The sequence below is a fragment of the Scleropages formosus genome, chromosome 4, assembly GCF_900964775.1.
Source record: "Scleropages formosus chromosome 4, fSclFor1.1, whole genome shotgun sequence".
NCBI classification, from domain to species: Eukaryota; Metazoa; Chordata; class Actinopteri; order Osteoglossiformes; family Osteoglossidae; genus Scleropages; species Scleropages formosus.
Genome location: NC_041809.1, coordinates 23,435,590 through 23,454,232, shown reverse-complemented (window position 1 = coordinate 23,454,232; position 18,643 = coordinate 23,435,590). Strand labels below are relative to the sequence as shown.

Sequence of the window (18,643 nt, the reverse complement as noted above, 5' to 3'; positions counted from 1 at the left end):
TGCACCCTGCCTTACAAGGCTGGGTGTCACTTAGGTTTGCAGCACGCTTTGTCCTTTTCCCTCACCTACAAGCGTACAGCTTTTAGAGAGGCCCATAGAAAGCCTCGTAATTTAAAGGTCTGGTAAACTGTAGATTTTAAGTGCTGATTGCTTTAATCAGCCTTTATTTTCGTTCTCAGGTTTTTGCTGACTTTTAACAAAATCAAAACTTATAAACGCAGTTGCACAGAGATAATACCTTGCAGGGAATCACCGCCAGGTGAGAGTGTCCGGACGACAGCGTAATTTAGCACACATGGATGTAGAGCGGTAACAGTTGTGCTGTGACCCGTGCCTGTAACCCATTAACACTGAAGCTGAGCGGGCTGATGACAGACACACGAATTAAAAACAATCTGTGATGTCATTTGGTAATGTAGATCAGTAACAACACACTCACATCTCTGTAGGGGCTGAAATTGGACATTCATAGTGAGTTGTGTAATGGGCTGGTGGCACTGACATTGAGGACTAAATATCTTTCTGGCAGCATCCACACTTCAGGTGCCAAGTACCAAATGCCTTGTTATTATCTAATGCTAAAATTCATTTTTTTCTGTGTGGGTGACAAACACACCTATTATGTGTGATAGCCTGTCTGGCAGATAGAGGTTCTTCCATCCAGAATGATTCCTCTCAACTTCAAGCTATCCATTTAGATGTGTCTCATCCACATTTAAGCAGAATAACACAAAACGGGCTGCAGATTAATTTTGCTTAACTGAGATTAAACACAACCCTGCTGCCCACCCTTTTCTCGACAAATGAGCAGTATTCCCCTACAGCTCCTGAATTCAGTATTTGGAGTTACCCTTACTGCTGCTCCTTCGCGCCCCCACCGATGCACTTCGCTTAAAGACAGATTTATCTCTTTCATTACAGGCTGCATCGTGGCTCGCTTTATCGTCATTCTTAGACATTTTATATTCCTCCTCCTCTTCAAATCACCCAATGAATCCCACACCACAGCTTGGTATTTTGGCTGTGGCTGAGTACCTTGTCACCCTCATCCCTGTGAAATTCAAAATAACAATCCCGCTATCTCCACAGTGGAGCTTTAATCCCATTTCGGTAGGGTAGCATCTCGGAGAAACCCAAACAACTTTGATCCTGCTCTCTGGCTGTGCTTTATGATTCATTTTAACGTCGAGATGAGGTCTAGCTTAGGTGGTCATGTCATACATACATATATATATTATGTAAATGTATATGTATATATTTGGTTGGTTCAGTCTTAGTTACTGTAAACACTTAGTTAACTGCTTTCTGGACCATTGACTATAACTGCTTTCTGGTCTTGTCATGCCCCCAACCGGATGACCAACCACTGCACCTGCACCAAATCACGGAGGCTGGGCATAAAAGCACTGCCCGGACAACCCCAGTCCGCGGAACCTAGTTAAAGCCATCTGTAACTCTGTGCGATATCTCCGTGATTTCCCTTGTGCTCCTTCTTGCCTCCTCCTTAGCCCTTGGACACGACCCCTCCGGTTCCTCAACTCCTTGCTCTCATCCCCTCGACTTTGGCTCTGGAACGCCTCCTCGGACAACAAACGCCAATCGACCGACCCATGCCTGTCCCTGACTATTCTCATGCCTAGCCCTACATAAAAAAGTACCCGCACTTGAGTCCAGTCTGGTGGCTCCTTGTGGGACCGTGACAGGTCTCAGCAACACAGCACATTTAGGGCAACATGTACACAACTAGGACTTGGGGTTTCTGTGGCTGCTTATTGTCATCATGAGGACGTTGTAGCCACTGGTGTACAAACTTGAATAGGGCTGAACCTCAGCATCATCATCACTAGACAAGGCGAGTTCTTTGGGTGTCTTTGGTGAACTGAGACAAAGGAAAGAGGTCTCCGCTGCACAACATACAGAGATTCATTGCATTTGTTGTCTGTGTGTTTGTGTTGGCATGGAAACCTGTACGCAGATGAGCCACATCACCTGGCCAGATTACAGATCATTTTGCAGAAAAATGAATTTCTAATTTATTATAAAAAACCAAAACAAGTTTAAGGATATGACAAAATACTTCCGTAGTGGGAAAGAGATTTTAGGTGGAAGATTAGTACCACAAAAAGATTTTTGAGGTTGATTGATGGTAATGGATTACATGAAAGCCATAATATGATAAAGAAAAAGAATAAGATATTTAGTCAGCACAGTGTTTTTGTTCAGGTTTTCTTTTTTGAAGCATTTTGAGCAAATCCTTGTGCTGTAGTTAAATGAAAAAGGCAGTACATTGATTAATTAATCACACAAGGCTAATTGAACAGCAATCTTTGTCATTTGCAGTGTCACGTCTCTCTTGTCCATGTCCACAAAGTCAAACTGATTCCATAAGATCTCTTAACAGAAATTAGGAAGAGCACAGTTGTGTGAAGCCATTTATTTAGCAAACCTTTTTATGCCATTTAGGACATTATCATTCCTCAAGATGGGCTTGGATTGCAGTGGACACTTTTATGCTCATCTACAAAACGCATAAATCCTACAGATGTCATATTAATTCAGTTATGGTTTCGAAGAATCAAAATTACCGATTTGCCAAATATAAAATTCAGGCTTCTGCACTTCCATTTAGAAGTGCTTAAAAGTCTGTTAATTCAATTAACCAGATACAACTGAATGAAAAATTATCTATGAAGCCGCATGATTACTTACAATGCATTCTATATGGAACGATAACCGAGTCGTGCTTTTATGCATGTGTTTTAAACGCATTCTAGATACATCAGCTAAAAATGTCTAAATATTATATTCAGCTGGGGAAATTTGTTTTACTGGAGCAACTTGGGGTAAGTACCTTGCTCAAGGTGGGATGCAAACCTGTGACCTTTGGATCCAGGTAGCTTTAACTACTATGCTACCGGCTGTCCATTTCCAGCAAAGTCATTACATTCATTCACCCATCTATAGAGCAGAGAAATGTGACACGATCACACACTACAGGCAATTTTAGGTCCCCAGCTCACCTGAAACATGTCTTTGAACTGTGGGCGGACACCCACACAAACACATTGGATAACATGCAAACTCCACAAAGACTGAACCAGATTCAAGCAAATATCCAGAAGCCCAGCCCATGCTCTGTGAGGCACCAGCACTACCTGCTGAGCCATCATGCTGCCCATCTTCACCATGCCGAATGAAGTTATGTGCTTTTACTGTCATTCATTCTCAGTATGAAAATCAATTTGTTTTCCCAGGAGGGATTTTTGAGACACTGGAGACCGAACCTATAAGTGTGGAAGAACTGGCCTTCAAATTTGCTGTCACCAATATCAACCGCAATAGAACCTTAATGCCCAACACCACACTGACCTATGACATTCAGAGAATAAACTTCTTTGACAGTTTTGAAGCTTCAAGAAGAGGTAAGGGTGTTCAGAATTTACATACTTCCCTTTTTCTGTGCTTTTTAGCATTTAGTATTTAGTATCAGTGTATAGATTAATCCAGAATGGATGTCTGAAATATCCTAAATTTGGGGATCAGATATACATATCTCTCTGACCCCCTCCCTCCATGCCTTTACCCCACCTCCCTCAGCCTGTGACCAATTGGCCCTCGGTGTAGCAGCGGTCTTCGGACCCTCTCACAGCTCATCAGTCAGCGCAGTCCAGTCTATCTGCAATGCCCTGGAGGTTCCGCACATCCAGACCCACTGGAAGCATCCCACGGTGGACAACAAGGACAGCTTCTATGTGAACCTGTACCCTGAGCACAGCTCAATCAGCCGGGCCATCCTGGACATCGTGCAGTTCTACAGGTGGAAGGCTGTCACCGTGGTGTATGAGGACAGTGCTGGTAGGTTGCGGAACATACCTTGAACATCCTATGTTCTGGAGAACTGCAAGCACCCTGTAGAACTGACAAAAAATAACCTCTCAAACTAGACTGACATTATACCATCGACACCGTTGCCATTCATCTCTGAACAAAAGCTGTTTAAATTCCATCAGGGTTACCTGAGCTCAACATGTATAATTGAGAAACAAGATGTACTGTATATACAGTAAACACATAAATTATTTGTTGAATTGCTGCAGAGGGAGATAATCCTTGTTGAGTAAGAACAGCTGGCTTTCTACATTTTCCGGCCAGATTTTTGTTCTTGGTGGACTAATGCCTTTTTCTGTACCACCTTTGGAGGCAGTATAAAATGTCACTTTATTCAGCTGTACTCTGTCTGTGTTTTGAATACAGCACACTGTTTTACCTTCTAGGGGAACATCTCAACTTGGCTGGGGTGCGAAGTGCCATAAAATGTCTCACAGTCCTTTTCAGGTTATTATGCTGCTGACGAGTTTTAGACACGGATGCAAAGGTCACAGGGAGGGGTTCTTATCACTGATTCTGTAAAGGTCACGCAGCCAAAGTCTGAAGGGTTCATGCACTGTCTGGATCCCCAGAGACAAACCACACAGTCTGGATGGGAGCACGAAGGTCAATGGCATCCATGTCCTTGATCTGACAGTCAACTCCTTCAGAATACATTATCCAGTAAACCAAAGAGAGTAAAAGCATTCAATAACTGTGCTCACAACTGCACTGGTAATTCACAGAACATTCCAGGTAGACTGGTTTGACAAATAATTTGGAATGTAACATCATATATAAGTGGGATGTAATTTTGTAAGATATGGCAAATTGAGAAAAATGCATAAAATCCATAAAATCCTGTTTTGACAGAGAACGTAACAATTGTTACCAGAAAAGAGATGTTATTTAGAGGTCTTTTTGCCTAACTGGGCATTCAACAGGACAGTGTAACCCTGCTAAATGTTTCCCTTGAATATCAGCACTAATCACATGTTCACTTTTGTTTGGGCCTGGAATTGTTATTGTGAATACAGCCTATCATCCATACATTGGAGTTTGCTAATATGGTAAAATTTCTTCTTTAGGAAAGGCTTGTATTGGCATTACAAGGGGTTCGGGATCATTTTCAAAACTGAGTAATTTTTGCTGATGTGGAAACAGAATTAATTAACAAGCATTCAAAACATGCACACGAATATGGACTGGTGGAAATGTACTGTAGTTAAGTAGAAATTAATCCTCTGATCCAATATTATTGCACAGCGTGACAGACATCCTCTCTGTGAGACTTTCAACTTCTTTAAGCTTCCCATAAGCAGATTTTTCAAATGCATTCGAACTTTATACTTGAAAAAAAGTACTAAAGTGAAAGTACACCCATCCGCCATTATATAGGCACTCATTTTAAGAATATTCACTTATTCAGATATTGAGAATTTGTACCCAGTGTAAGGGCTCCATTTCCAGTTATCTAGACTTTTCACTCAGTAAGTACAGCAAATCTGGGCTGAAATGACTGAATGGGTCACATTCTCAGATGCAAAACTGCAGTTGCTCAGGTCTCAGCAAACATACCCATGGACAAGTGTACGTAAAGGCTGAAAATGCTGGGAAGGGATGCTATCTCATTTCATGTGTACAATTGAATGGTGCTTTGTTTTCTCCTGTGCTCATCCTTCTATCAGTTTTTAAGAAAATTTACTGATAACAGAATGCAATTTATGATGATTATGATCTACCAAACAACATATGATAGAAACCTGTTTTCCTACTTATTCTCTAACACATCACATTGTCTTGGTCAAAGTCCTCATTTCACCCATTGACAAACTCTACATTCTTTCCTCTATTGTATTTCTATTTTCCCATTTCACATTCTATTTACGTTTCTATATATGTCTGCTACACTTATCCTTTAAATATCAAAATAAGCTCAAATAATCTTAACAAATAAGATGCAAAAATTTGTCTATAGATTGAATGTTTCATATAAGAAATAATAAGAATATTTTGTTTAATGGGGGGCGCGGTGGCGCAGTGGGTTGGACCTGGTCCTGCTCTTCAGTGGGTCTGGGGTTCGAGTCCCCCTTGGGGTGCCTTGCGGCGGACTGGCGTCCCGTCCTGGGTGTGTCCCATCCCCCTCCGGCCTTACGCCCTGTGTTACCGGGTAGGCTCCGGTTCCCCGTGACCCTGTATGGGCCAAGCGGTTCTGAAAATGTGTTTTGTTTAATATCTGAACCCTTGCCTCATGGATGAACTTCTAAGAAATAAATAGGTCTAGATATTGGAGAAAGGATGTATTATAATAGTTTAAAAATTTCTCATGCAGAAAGTAAAAAGTACATGCCTAGAATACGAACCACTGAAAATGTTAATATGAACGGCACGTTTCATGACATCATTAATTGCCTTGTCATGTTTAAAATGTCTAATATCTTGCTGTGTATTGTGAGTCAAAAAATCAATTTGAAATAAAGCTGGGTATAGTACTGTTGGCAAACTTTTCTTAAATGAGTCTTATAAATGGATTCAATTTTTGCCCAAGTACAACAACCAAATGAATCACCTGAATATGATCACTGTGTAGATTTTTGCATAGGTTTGGTATAAAGTGTGTGATCTGTAGGGAAGTAAAATTACAATGTTTTCAAAAAATTGAACTTGAGTAGAGCACAAGTGCTAGATAAATGAACTTAAATATTTCACGTGTTATCTTCCACCTCTGGCCTTGAGCTGTGGCTGACCATGGGATTTGGAAAGGGCCTGTCAGATCCTGAAAGAGACTAAATGACCTGCAGTGTTGCCTCTTTTCTTGCCAGTCCACTGCCATCCTGACTGTCTGCCTTTCTTCCGTTCTACAAGCAGCCAGTTTTATAAATTAATTATTTACATTGCTCTCACTCATAAGAAATTCATGTTTCCAATATCACTCTGTGACCATTGTAATGAAATGGCATCTGGCAGTTTGTATGCAGGGAAGAAAAATCTTAATACGGAGAGAGCAGTGGTACTGTGATAGGTTTGGGTTTCAGGTTTAATCTGTCAGCTAGTCTCAGCGGGTTGCCCACAGTAATAAGAGCACTGAAGATGCCAGTACCTGGATGAGCTCTTCTCATCTCCTACTGTAGGCCTGCCGCTATGACAGTCTTTGTTGTTTGCCATTCCCCTGGCCTTTCGTGTTTCACAAACATCACAACTCGGAATGAAAGTTTTGTTTTTGTGTGAAACACTTGGAATTTGGTCGATGAAGATTTTTGAGTACGCCAAAGCCAATGGCCTTGAGGATGGTGCCGATAATCATCGGAGAACTTTGTCATTTTCAAGACACTATGGTGGTGAATTGGGTGTCTTCAGGAATGATGGAAGCTCTGTGATTGTCCCACTATAGCAAAGCCCACTGTTCTTAGGTTTATAGCAAGACTTAACTCAAACTGTCCTCTGCTGTCTTTCTATTGTAGCAATGCCACATAAACTGTGCTACACAAATCTGTGCTGTTATTTAATTAAGTAATGCTTCTTCTCTGTTTTTAGCCTAAAGGAGTTAGTTTTGCAAGGATTACTCATTACTGATTGCACCTCAGTATTTTCATCATTGCATTAATGCAATCATTTGCAGATGAGTGCAGCCAAATACATTTGCTTTCATCTAAAAACAATTAAACATCCATTGGTAAGATTGCTTGAAGATATCCAGATACCCAAGATGTCCTCTGGAGAAGATTGCAGTGAAGTCAGGAATAGCTGACATCAACCATACATTATAAGATTTACATCAATAATTGTATACGATATTGTTGTGTCTACCTGCAGGCTTGATGCGTTTGCAAGAGCTTATCAAAGCTCCATCGAGACACAACATCAAGATCAAAATCCGTCAGCTTCCTGTGGGAAACAAAGATGCCCGGCCCCTGCTCAAGGAAGTGAAGAAAGGAAAGGAGTTCTTTGTCATCATTGACTGCTCCTGGCAGACAGCAGCTGATATCCTTAAGCAGGTGAACCTGTGAACTCTCGCCTTTACTTGTTCTGGCAAAAATGGAAATGGATTTACTGGATTTCGAGACCAACAGCACAGTGGGGCTGTGATACAGCACAAGAAATCACACACACACACACATTTTCTGAACCGCTTGTCCCATACGGGGTCGCGGGGAACCGGAGCCTACCCAGCAACACAGGGCGTAAGGCCGGAGGGGGAGGGGACACACCCAGGACGGGACGCCAGTCTGTCGCAAGACACCGCAAGTGGGACTCGAACCCCAGACCCACTGGAGAGCAGGACCCAGTCCAACCAACTGCACCACCGCGCCCCCCACAAGAAATCATATCAATTAATTTATAATGAGAAATTCAACCAGTTTTATTGAAAGATTCCAGTTCCAAGTTAAATTGTAGAAAATCATGACCCTTAACCACCATTAAATGAGCCAGTCCTTTACTATGGATCTGGCAAAACTGTTTGCCTGGCATTGAGTATGTTGGAGACTAGCAGGAGGAGGAAATGAAGGAAGAAATCCAAGAGATGTAAGTTTAACAAACATTGTGGTTTATCCACAGATCATGTCTATGGGGATGATGACAGAGTACTACCACTTCTTCTTCACAACTCTGGTATGCACAAGTTGTAATGCCAGAAATACGGTAATAGTAGCAAGATCTCACTTTTCAACAGGTGTTATTGAGAACATACATCGCAGCGCTAACTGTTTCTAAGGCTGTGATTTTCTGGAGAAGACGGTATGATAATATGTCGGTTGATACCTGTTTCCCATCGTTGCAGGACCTTTTTGCCCTCGACCTGGAACCTTATCGCTACAGCGGTGTGAACATGACAGGTTTCCGTCTGGTTAACACTGACAACCCACAGGTGGCCTCAGTGATGGACAGGTGGTCCATGGAGCGTCTGCAGGCACCACCCAAGCCTGAGACTGGACTGCTGGACGGGGTGATGACGGTCAGTGCTTACTTTCTCTTTCCTTGTCCGTTTGCTTATTCAGTCACTTCTGCCTCTCTCTTCCTCCCTCTCCCTCACACACACTTTGCACAGCTGACCATCAACCAAAAGGGTCCCAGTAGTTCTCTTTAGAGCACCGTGTCACTCAGGACCATTACCATGACCACTAAATTATCCGTGTGAACCTGTACAGTGAGGTTCTGCTGTCATCGTGCTGATGTGTTACTCTATGTTCTAACCCCGCCATCCCAGACGGAAGCGGCACTGATGTATGATGCCGTGTACATGGTGGCAGTGGCATCCCAGCGCTCCAGCCAGATGACTGTCAGCTCCCTCCAGTGTCACCGTCACAAACCTTGGCGTTTTGGTTCCCGCTTTATGAGTCTGCTCAAGGAGGTGAGTCCTGCCCCTCCTGCACCTGCACCCTTTTCCTCTTGGCAAAAATATTATTATTATTAATAGCATCATTGCTAGCATTTGTAAGAAATATGCTTGTAATTTTTTACTCAACAGGCTATTTATCTGTCTAATGCTGATCCCCTTAGTCCTAAAGAAAATCTGAAACACGCAAAGTCCGGAAATATACCAAAATCCCCTCCTGTGGCAGGCGGACTGTAGTCATCTTACAGAAACTGTCTTCCTGACAGTTTGTGATTACAATGTTTAGCCTCTTCTAGGCCCTTTTGAATGGCATATTTTAATGTGCCTTGTTAATGATTTACATTTCTAAACTAAGTATTAAGAAGGTAACACCTGTTTCATACTGAAAAATAAGATGTTTACTAGAATAAAAAATGAGAAAAAGAACAGAAAAATGCTGCAAGGAAAGTAAGACTAATTTTATTTGGCAAGGTCATTACTTCAGTTTAATGATCCAGGCAGATAATTGCTTTTTGCTAAAAGAGATTGTCAGTTAATGACCAGGTGGTTTTCATCTTCCTTTAAATGAAATGCATGAGGGGTATACCCTATAATAAGAGGTTAAAGGATCATGCTGAGAAGGAGACAGCAAGCAGGATTTGGGTTTGACATATGGACACTGGCTGGCTTTGCGCTTTGTACACTGAAGCAGTTCTCCATGGCAGAAGGAAGCTACGTCACGTACGCTGGTAATCATGCCCCCGGAGACCCCAGTCAGAGGTTATTTGCTGATGGCAATCTGAAGGTTGCACACCAGCCACACCTGTGGTCTTGGCCCTTGGGCAGTGGAACACAATGCCTTCATTGGCTCATAAATTTCCCCCCCCAAATGTCCTCTAGCAGCTCAAAGTTTATCAGTGCTCTTTTTTTGCTATAATTTAGAACAAGATGGGACAGAGGAGACACCCCCACTGCTCCATTATGATTTATAATTTAATTTATTTATTGATTGCTTTTGATTTTCAGTGGAACTGCGCAACATGTCAGTCCCTGCAGTAGGTCCGTGGATATTTGTTTGACTTTAGGCTCTCACCAGTAAATGAGTTTTGCCAAAAATCCGTAGGCATCATTTGAGGATGATGACATGGCTGCTAACAAGGTGATTTTTTTTTTTTTTTTGCACTCTTGACTGAAAGCTCTAATTAAATATTTGAATTTTATTAACTGGGCTGAATGGTCCCGTGGTGTTGTCTAAGTAGTCTGACACAGGCTAAAATTGAATAGCGCTCTCTGGAAACTGTTTTACCTGCTAAGCTGATATAAGGACAGATTCGACCTGGTGCTCTGTTGTAACCTCAGAACGTTAATTTGTCAGACACCAACTGCACTGTTTGATTTGTGTGTGTGTGTGTGTGTGTGTGTGTGTATACAGTGTATCAGAATCACTTTCATAATGCAATTAAGTTAAAACGAAGCAAAACAAAGAATTAAATCACATAAGTAAGCAGATGAAAAAAACTGTCCTAAAAAGTTGTTTAAAATCTGTGTGGTCAGTTTCCGCTAATATTCCAGTTATTCTGACCTCTAAATGTTATGCAGCAGAATGGTCTTATTCAATAAAATGGATTAATACTCGGTGGCAATCAACAGATATTTCTCTCTTTAGCACTGTCAGGCAGACACTTCTCTCATAATAATAATAATAATAATAATAATAATAATAAAATATAGCTGTTTTCTTTGTCCAAGATGACTTACAATGAAGCAAGATTGTAAGATAACAAAATGGTGAAATCCAGGATGAAATACTGCTCTGTGACTAACACAAGATAAACCCTGATCAAGCCTAATATCTCACTGAGTTGTGGACACAACTGTGGCGAGGGTTTGGGTGTACTTGCTTTGGCAGTACTCAGTCCAGCATTCTTGCTGCACAGATTTGACTTTCTGTCAACAAGAAACATTGTAATTTTGCTTCTTGCTTTGTTTCAATATACCAAAGTTTTGGACAGTTTTTGTGAATTTTAGTGACAATAATTTCAAGGTTTCCTGTGGTTGTCCCCTCAGGTGCAGTGGGATGGTCTAACTGGACACATCGTCCTGAACAAGACAGATGGACTCCGGAAGGACTTTGACTTGGACATAATCAACCTTAAGGAAGACGGTTTAGGGAAGGTGAGGGAGGGCACTTTTGGAGCCCACCTTCGGCTGCCCTCCTTCACAGCACTTTGGCTAAATGCATCGTCTGACGCACATACGCACCCAAAGAACATGCCATAGAATTCCTCCTGACATATTCATGGCATTATTAAGCACTTCAGAGCTAGACATTTTGCTTTCTGTCTTAGGTTACCATGGTAACAAATGAAAGGACACTGACATACACATTTTGTGTGTGTGTGTGTGTGTGTGTGTGTGTGTGTGTGTGTAGTGCAACATTAACTTTTCTCTCGTGATTTTAATGACATACAACAGGTATGAATCACAGGTATACTCGTTCAGTAGCTCATTTCCTTTCCATTAAATTTCATCTCTTGTTACAAGCCTCTTGCCGAAGGCACGGGTCGAATAAATAAAGTCTGGAAAAAGGTTTGTACTCTGGCTCCCCTGGTTCAGCTCTCCTCTTACCTGTATGAGGTGGTGCTTCCCTTCTTTGTACCCTGTTGCCAGCCAGCCCATCTGACCCCACTTCTGCGTTCAGTGCCTTTCTTTCCCACACCTTCAGTCTTTGTGCATTACGTGAAATCATTTCTCCACCAAATGGAGCCGTGAAGCCCACGGTAGATTAAAACAAGCCATGCTAATTAACTCAGATGATTATTTGTGTCAGAAACTAAAGAGGAAATGCAACCTCACAATAAATGTCATGTGTGAAACGTGGCTTTTATGACCTTGTTAGGAAATGAATTATCTAAGTGTGTCAGCCATGTTCTCTTCAAAGCTCATTACCTTGAGCTCACGGCTCCTGATAAATAGAACTAACGTACGGTGGAAAATTGAGAGTTTTTTGTCATCTGAAGGTCCCTTTTTATATTTTTTTCAGAGGTAATAGCTATAATTTTGCCCTAGTACTTTCTCATCTTCAGGTCCCCTTTTGAAGCTGAGCTTGCACATTTACTAGAACCTGACTTTTATGGATGACCATCCCTCCATTGACCAAAGTTGTCCCTCTTTGGATTTCTTAATAGATTTTTACAGGGTTGAATAATATTTGTATTATGAAAGTGAAAGTTACCTCAAGTTAGTGATCTTCATTTTCCTGAACCATTGGTTTTTGCAACTGTGTTATAGGTTGCAGTTTGGAACTCTTTAAATGGCCTTAACCTAACTGAAACCAACAAAGAGAAGTCAACCAATGTTACTGACTCCATGGCAAACAGAACTCTCATTGTCACTACTATTCTGGTAAGAGGCACCATTAGTGTGCATTTCCATATAACAAATGGGATTTTAACTCTTGTTTCCATTTGTAATGGTATGACAGAAATTTCATGCAACACTTTTTGAAATAACTTATTTAATACTTCTGCTGATGGAGTGGCTAGTGACTGTATACATCCTGACATCAGTTTCGTCTGGCAGGAAAACCCATATGTCATGTACAAGAAATCGGACAAAGCACTGTATGGAAACGATCGCTTTGAGGGCTACTGTCTGGACCTCCTGAAGGAGCTGTCGAACATCCTTGGTTTCACATATGAGGTGAAGCTGGTGTCTGATGGGAAGTATGGGGCACAGAACGACAAAGGCGAATGGAACGGCATGGTTCGCGAACTTATTGACCATGTGAGTCCTGTCCCCCTTTATAGGTCTATGGTGTATCAGAAATATTTCGGCTTTTCTTCAGTACATTAGCTTCTCAACTTACAATCACAACTAGGTTTGGAAAACCATTTACAACTCATTTTGGGGATAGCAGCTAGTGCAGAGGTTAGGGCTGCTGCCTCTCGATTCAAAGGACTCTAGTTTGAATTCCACCTCTTGCTGTTGTACCCTCGAGCAAGGTACTTACCCTAAATTACGCCATTAAAAATTATCCAGCTACATACGCATTGTGAATTGCTTTCGTGAAAAGCATCAACTAAATGTAAATATTTTTCTTTGTAAATTCGAAGTCACTTTTACCCCTTAAGTCACAATCCGTAAAAGCTAAATAATGCATACATCCTTCAGTGCTTACATTCTGTAAAAACCTTGAAGTTTCAGTGCTGTACAGAAGTATTGTGTTTTATTGTTTACTATACTGTTTCTTTCTAGTTTTTTTTACTTTAACTCAATCAGATGTGAATGGAGCCTCAGAGGAAAGGTGATACCAGTATTGTTCAGTCTTTTTTTTTGGTGCAGAAGACCGTGAAATGTGCAGTGATCGGTGTGATTGTAGTAATTTCCCCTCCACGATCAGTAACTGCATGTGCCACCTTTACGTGCAATGACTACCACTAAATGCTTCCTGTAACTGTTGACTGGGATCTCACATTGCTGTGGAGGAATTTTGGCCCACTCTTCCATGCAGAAATGCTTTAGCTTAGCAATGTTTTCATGTTTTCAAGCATGAACAACTCTGTTCTGGTTTTGCAACAACATCTCAGTTGGATTCAAGTCAGGACTTTTGTGTTTTTCAGCCATTCTTTTTTTTATTAGTTTTATAAAGTGCAAAGGGTCACAGCAACCTACAGGCAGAGACAGTACAGACAAATTACAAATGCGTCCCCATAGAGCAAGGGCTTCAGGTCAAAAGGTTACAATACATTACAGGTATTATCAAGTGGCATTTTTAATAAGTTCCAGAAGGGTGTTCAGAATTCAAATTTCACTTAAATTGTTATGCAGATCAAATGTTTTTCAAGAGGATGAAATTTAAAAATTTTTGTTGGCCACGTATTTACAAAGGGATGTTTTGATGCAGACTATTAAAATAAATTTACTTGCCAAGTATGTATGAGTAATCAGTCTATATTCTATGGCATTGTCAGAAAGGGAATTTGGGTTGTGGTTTAACAGGAAAATAAATTGGGACAAATCAGACTTTTTGTTAGTTCCAGTAAGTTTGTATCACATTCCCATAGTAAATAAAAGTGTTCGGTAAGGCTTCACATATAAAGATGGGATATCTTGGGGACCATTTTGTGAAGATGCAAATAAATTTCATTGTATGAATGAGCTTGAAGTTTTGTTTCTAGATGCTTAGGGAGTTGCAGACAGGGAAGACCTGAGCACATAAAGACTACCAATCATAAGAAAAAGACAAGTCAAGGTCCTGTTTCCTTGTCTCCCTCAATGCATCATAATCACCTGTACTGACACTTGATTAAAGTGATTAAAATGATATATTCATCCTCTTTTTACAGCCATTTACTGAGCTCAATATGTGTGATAATTAGGGGGTTGAGATCTGGGATGACAGCAAGATGTGACCATAATGGTAATTGTTTGACATCCCCAAGTATCTCTTATCACTTCTCCCAACTAAAACAGTGGTGTATATGACAAAATTATGACAGAATTTTCGGATAAAGGTGAGGTCTTTTGAAACTTCTGAGCCAAAGGCAAAGACCTTAATAGTCCTGGGTACCACGAACCAACCCACAGCCAACCAACCAACCCACATAGTTTGGTCTATAGCCTTGAACGAATTCAGCACTTGTTTAATATGTGCACTCCAGTAGTATAATCCCATATTCGGTGCAGAAGCCCACTCGTGTGTTTTGGTTGGAGTGTTTAATTCTAGGCCTTTAATTGTTTCAAATAAATCTAGACACAAAAGTATGTATTTTTTTTAATTCATCCAGATTTTTTCAGCCATTTTGATGTCGACTTGTTGCATGTTTAAGACCATTAGCCAGGTCGTGGTTAAATGTAAGTTACATTAGCTCCTCTACAAACCGAAATTTGAGGAAACGGATAACTGAGGAAAATATGCCATTTGAAAAAAGAAAAAGTTTGCATCTTTGACAGTTTGTTCCTTGATTGTTTGTGTCTGAAGGAGCCAGTGCATTGCTTAACTGGACTATACTGAACTGGTTACATAATGTTTATGTGGTTAAAAATTTATCATTTTAATGTCAGAGATCCTATTTATGCACTGTACTACTACTACTAGTAACTAGACTTCTTGTTTCTGTTTAAGGGTCTGTGTTACTACTTTGTGGGGCTTCTTAATGTTTCATCAGTTTAACAGGAACCTGAAATTTTGATATCCTCCAAATATATGAAAAAGGCTTTTTAATAAAGTGAGCTGACTTTTTTTTTTACCGTGGTTGTCATATAGCAATTTAATCAATCAGTCAGTCAATTATGTCTTCTTTACCCCAGTAGCCTTTGCATCGACATTGTATGGAGCACGTCACCGAGCCATTCATTGAGAATCCATAGGACACGGTTCAGTTGTGTTCCAAATTGCATTCCAAGTTCTAAATGATTTCCATAGAGAGCTTTGCAGTGGACTCCCACAGAGCTTATAGTACCAAGTCCAAATCTGTATCAGTATTTGATTGGATTGGCAGGTTATTCAAGTTCAATTAGGTTAAATGAGTGTAATTGCTTTCAATTAGTCCTGTTAAATTGAAAAAAATTCTGATAATTAGATTTGAAATTAATTAGGGAGTTGAAACCGTAAAACATTGACAAGAATGAAATCCGATATTTAGTATAATTGAAGTTCCTGTCTGCCCAGTGAGATGTTATGGAAGAGGATTTACCCTTATAAACACAGAGAAGGATAATCCCACCTTTTTTTTCTTGTTTGCTGGGACAGATAGCTGACCTAGCAGTGGCACCACTGACCATCACCTACGTCAGAGAGAAGGTGATTGACTTTTCCAAGCCCTTTATGACATTGGGCATCAGCATCTTGTATCGCAAGCCCAATGGCACCAACCCTGGGGTGTTCTCCTTCCTCAATCCGCTGTCCCCTGACATCTGGATGTACGTCCTACTGGCTTGTTTGGGTGTCAGCTGTGTGCTCTTTGTGATTGCCAGGTGAGTCAGGCCCATGGCAGTGTGATAGCCATGGTTCAATGGAGGGTTCATGAGCATGAGAAACAGTTCTGCTCACTTCATGGCAGAGTCATTGCTCTGTTTGTTAAAGTGAGTCTTTTTGTCTTTGTTCTTCCAATATTTTGGCTATGGCATGACTTGACAAAAAGGCAAACATTTACAATTGTGTAATATTTGATCGTTTGATTCCAGGGAAAAAAAGCTACTTTGAAAAACAGTTTATCTAAATTATACAAAGAACAAGGTCCTGTAACTGTTGAATAAACCAAGTATAAAAAATTAAAATCACATTATGGTCAGTGTAATAGATTTTGAGCTCTTACAAAGAATGAATGGGATAAAATGAGATAGGAAAGAAAGGGTATCTATCAGTAATATATCACTGCAGATGTGGCCTTCTGTTGGTGATATTTATGGAGCCTCACTTGCATTCCTATGGAAATCTGGACATCTACTCTGAGAGCTGGGTGCATGAAGATTAAGGCTTTGTTTTGTTGTCTACTCTTGAATTTAGGCTGAATAGTAAGAATTCAACATGTGTACATTTTATTGCTACTCTAGCAGTTTGTCAGTTTGTGTGGTATTCTGTGAGAGGAATGAGGAGAGATGTATCCAGAGCAGTTCCTTTGTGGATAGTCTTGAATTCATACGTGGGTTTTTTTTAAGAGAAATTAAAGAACACATCTCTGTGAGCAGGGAAGTGAGCAAACGTAAACATATAGTACAGTGACTGTTGCTGAAGGTTTTGTGTTATACAAAAACTGACCAGTCTGAATGAACCCATAGCACTCGTTTTCCGTAACTGATAAATGTTTGCACCTTAAAAATTACACAGCATATTACATATCAGCAGTAATGAAAAAGCCTTGGGCACATTATTCAACAGGCTAAGTAAACAAGACTTCAGTCTGTATAATAATTAAGTTGAACTGTTTTTAAAAAATTTGTCCACTCGAAGTATTTTTTCATGCAAGTGTGGTATAAACTGACAAAATAATTAAAATTCCCCACGAATATATTTGGTAGAGTTCTGATCACTCTTTACATTTTGAATGTTTCTTTGTTTAGTTCTCATTACCTTCACAGTTTTTTTTTTTTGTTAGATATATCCTTCAGAGGCCCAACCCCACTGGAGAGAAAGAAAAAGATTCAGAAATTTAGCTTCTATTTAAAATCACATCCTTTCATTGCATTGTACTTGCACTTGCTGTGCTTTATAAAATGCAACAATGTTTAAAGAATTTTTTTGTTGTTGTTGTTTAATTACCGCAGGTTTACTCCATATGAGTGGTATAATCCTCACCCCTGCAACCCTGATTCGGACGTGGTGGAAAACAATTTTACTTTACTTAATAGTTTCTGGTTTGGAGTTGGAGCTCTCATGCAGCAAGGTACATAGGTCACATGTCAATATTACACACATCCCATAGGTTGCTGGGGCCTTTGGGCTGGTAAACTCCACTCTATTACTTCCCCTTTCCACCCCCATTTGCTGCCTGCTGTAAAACCTGATCACCACTCCTTCTGGGTCAGTGTGCGGTAAACTACACCAGACAATGTTCTCAGGGAAAAAAGCCCAAAACCATTCAGCCTACACGCATAAAACAAAGCACAGATATCACTCTATTTTCCCTCACCTGTTCCTGGCAGAATGTGGTGGTTTTGATTGCGAAAACCACCCAACCACACATATACTGCCGAACAGTTGATAAGACAAACACTCCAGACATTGCCTAACCTCCTCACCCAGACCCTGCCACCCCCATTCACCATCTTTCCGCTGTTTTTCTGTCATGTGTGTAGCACAGCATAAATGCAACACAGATCGTACTTACCTGACCTGCAGCTCCTAACAGGCATTTTGCCTCCTGCGCAAATACTTTTGCGACTCCGTAGATGCATTTTGAGGCCAAACCTGGAAAAAAAGCAGATTGCAACCTTTTTATTTGAAAAGTAACCTCATCCTAATGTGTTACAATCCTAAAGTTACATCTAAATGGATTCATACCCTTGTTGCCCTAACTGATCTTTAGTTCAGTCATTAAAATAGATAGGCAGGTGATTGTTTCAAATGCTTAACATATGAAATTCGTTCTCTCAGGAGTCTATGTTGTAGGTAGGCCACACATGCACATACATTGCTGCATTAGGAAATCTGTGTTGCAGGTAGACCTCATATACAGTATCTGAAGCCAATGCTCTAGTGTGTCATTGGTATGCATTCCACTTGCCATTGTTTGATAATGTGGGCTTCGGTTTGCATTATGAACTCCTGCTTCTCTGACAGCCTGGCGAAGGCCAGTCCACATTAGGCTGTATCAGGTTTTACAGTGTTCACCAGGTGTGTGCGCAAATGTGTGTGTGTGTGTGTGTGTGTGTGTGTGTGTGTGTGTGTATGCTGTATGTGTGCCTCTGTGACAGGACGAACCATAGCTCATGGCCAGTTTCCTCCCACCTGGAGTTTAC

General features: G+C 40.7%; 1 protein-coding gene across 1 annotated transcript in view; it reads left to right on the top strand.

Annotated features, from left to right (window-relative positions):
• The window catches only part of grik1a (glutamate receptor, ionotropic, kainate 1a), a 34,880-nt gene that overhangs the window by 7,629 nt on the left and 8,608 nt on the right, over positions 1–18,643 (top strand). Inside the window, exons 2-13 of the mRNA XM_018755387.1 lie at positions 3,255–3,422; positions 3,598–3,855; positions 7,681–7,862; positions 8,425–8,478; positions 8,648–8,821; positions 9,074–9,217; positions 11,249–11,356; positions 11,726–11,770; positions 12,473–12,586; positions 12,764–12,967; positions 15,936–16,159; positions 17,450–17,568. Of these exons, the coding sequence (XP_018610903.1) occupies positions 3,255–3,422; positions 3,598–3,855; positions 7,681–7,862; positions 8,425–8,478; positions 8,648–8,821; positions 9,074–9,217; positions 11,249–11,356; positions 11,726–11,770; positions 12,473–12,586; positions 12,764–12,967; positions 15,936–16,159; positions 17,450–17,568 (1,794 nt within the window). The remainder of the gene's footprint in view (positions 1–3,254; positions 3,423–3,597; positions 3,856–7,680; positions 7,863–8,424; positions 8,479–8,647; positions 8,822–9,073; positions 9,218–11,248; positions 11,357–11,725; positions 11,771–12,472; positions 12,587–12,763; positions 12,968–15,935; positions 16,160–17,449; positions 17,569–18,643) is intronic.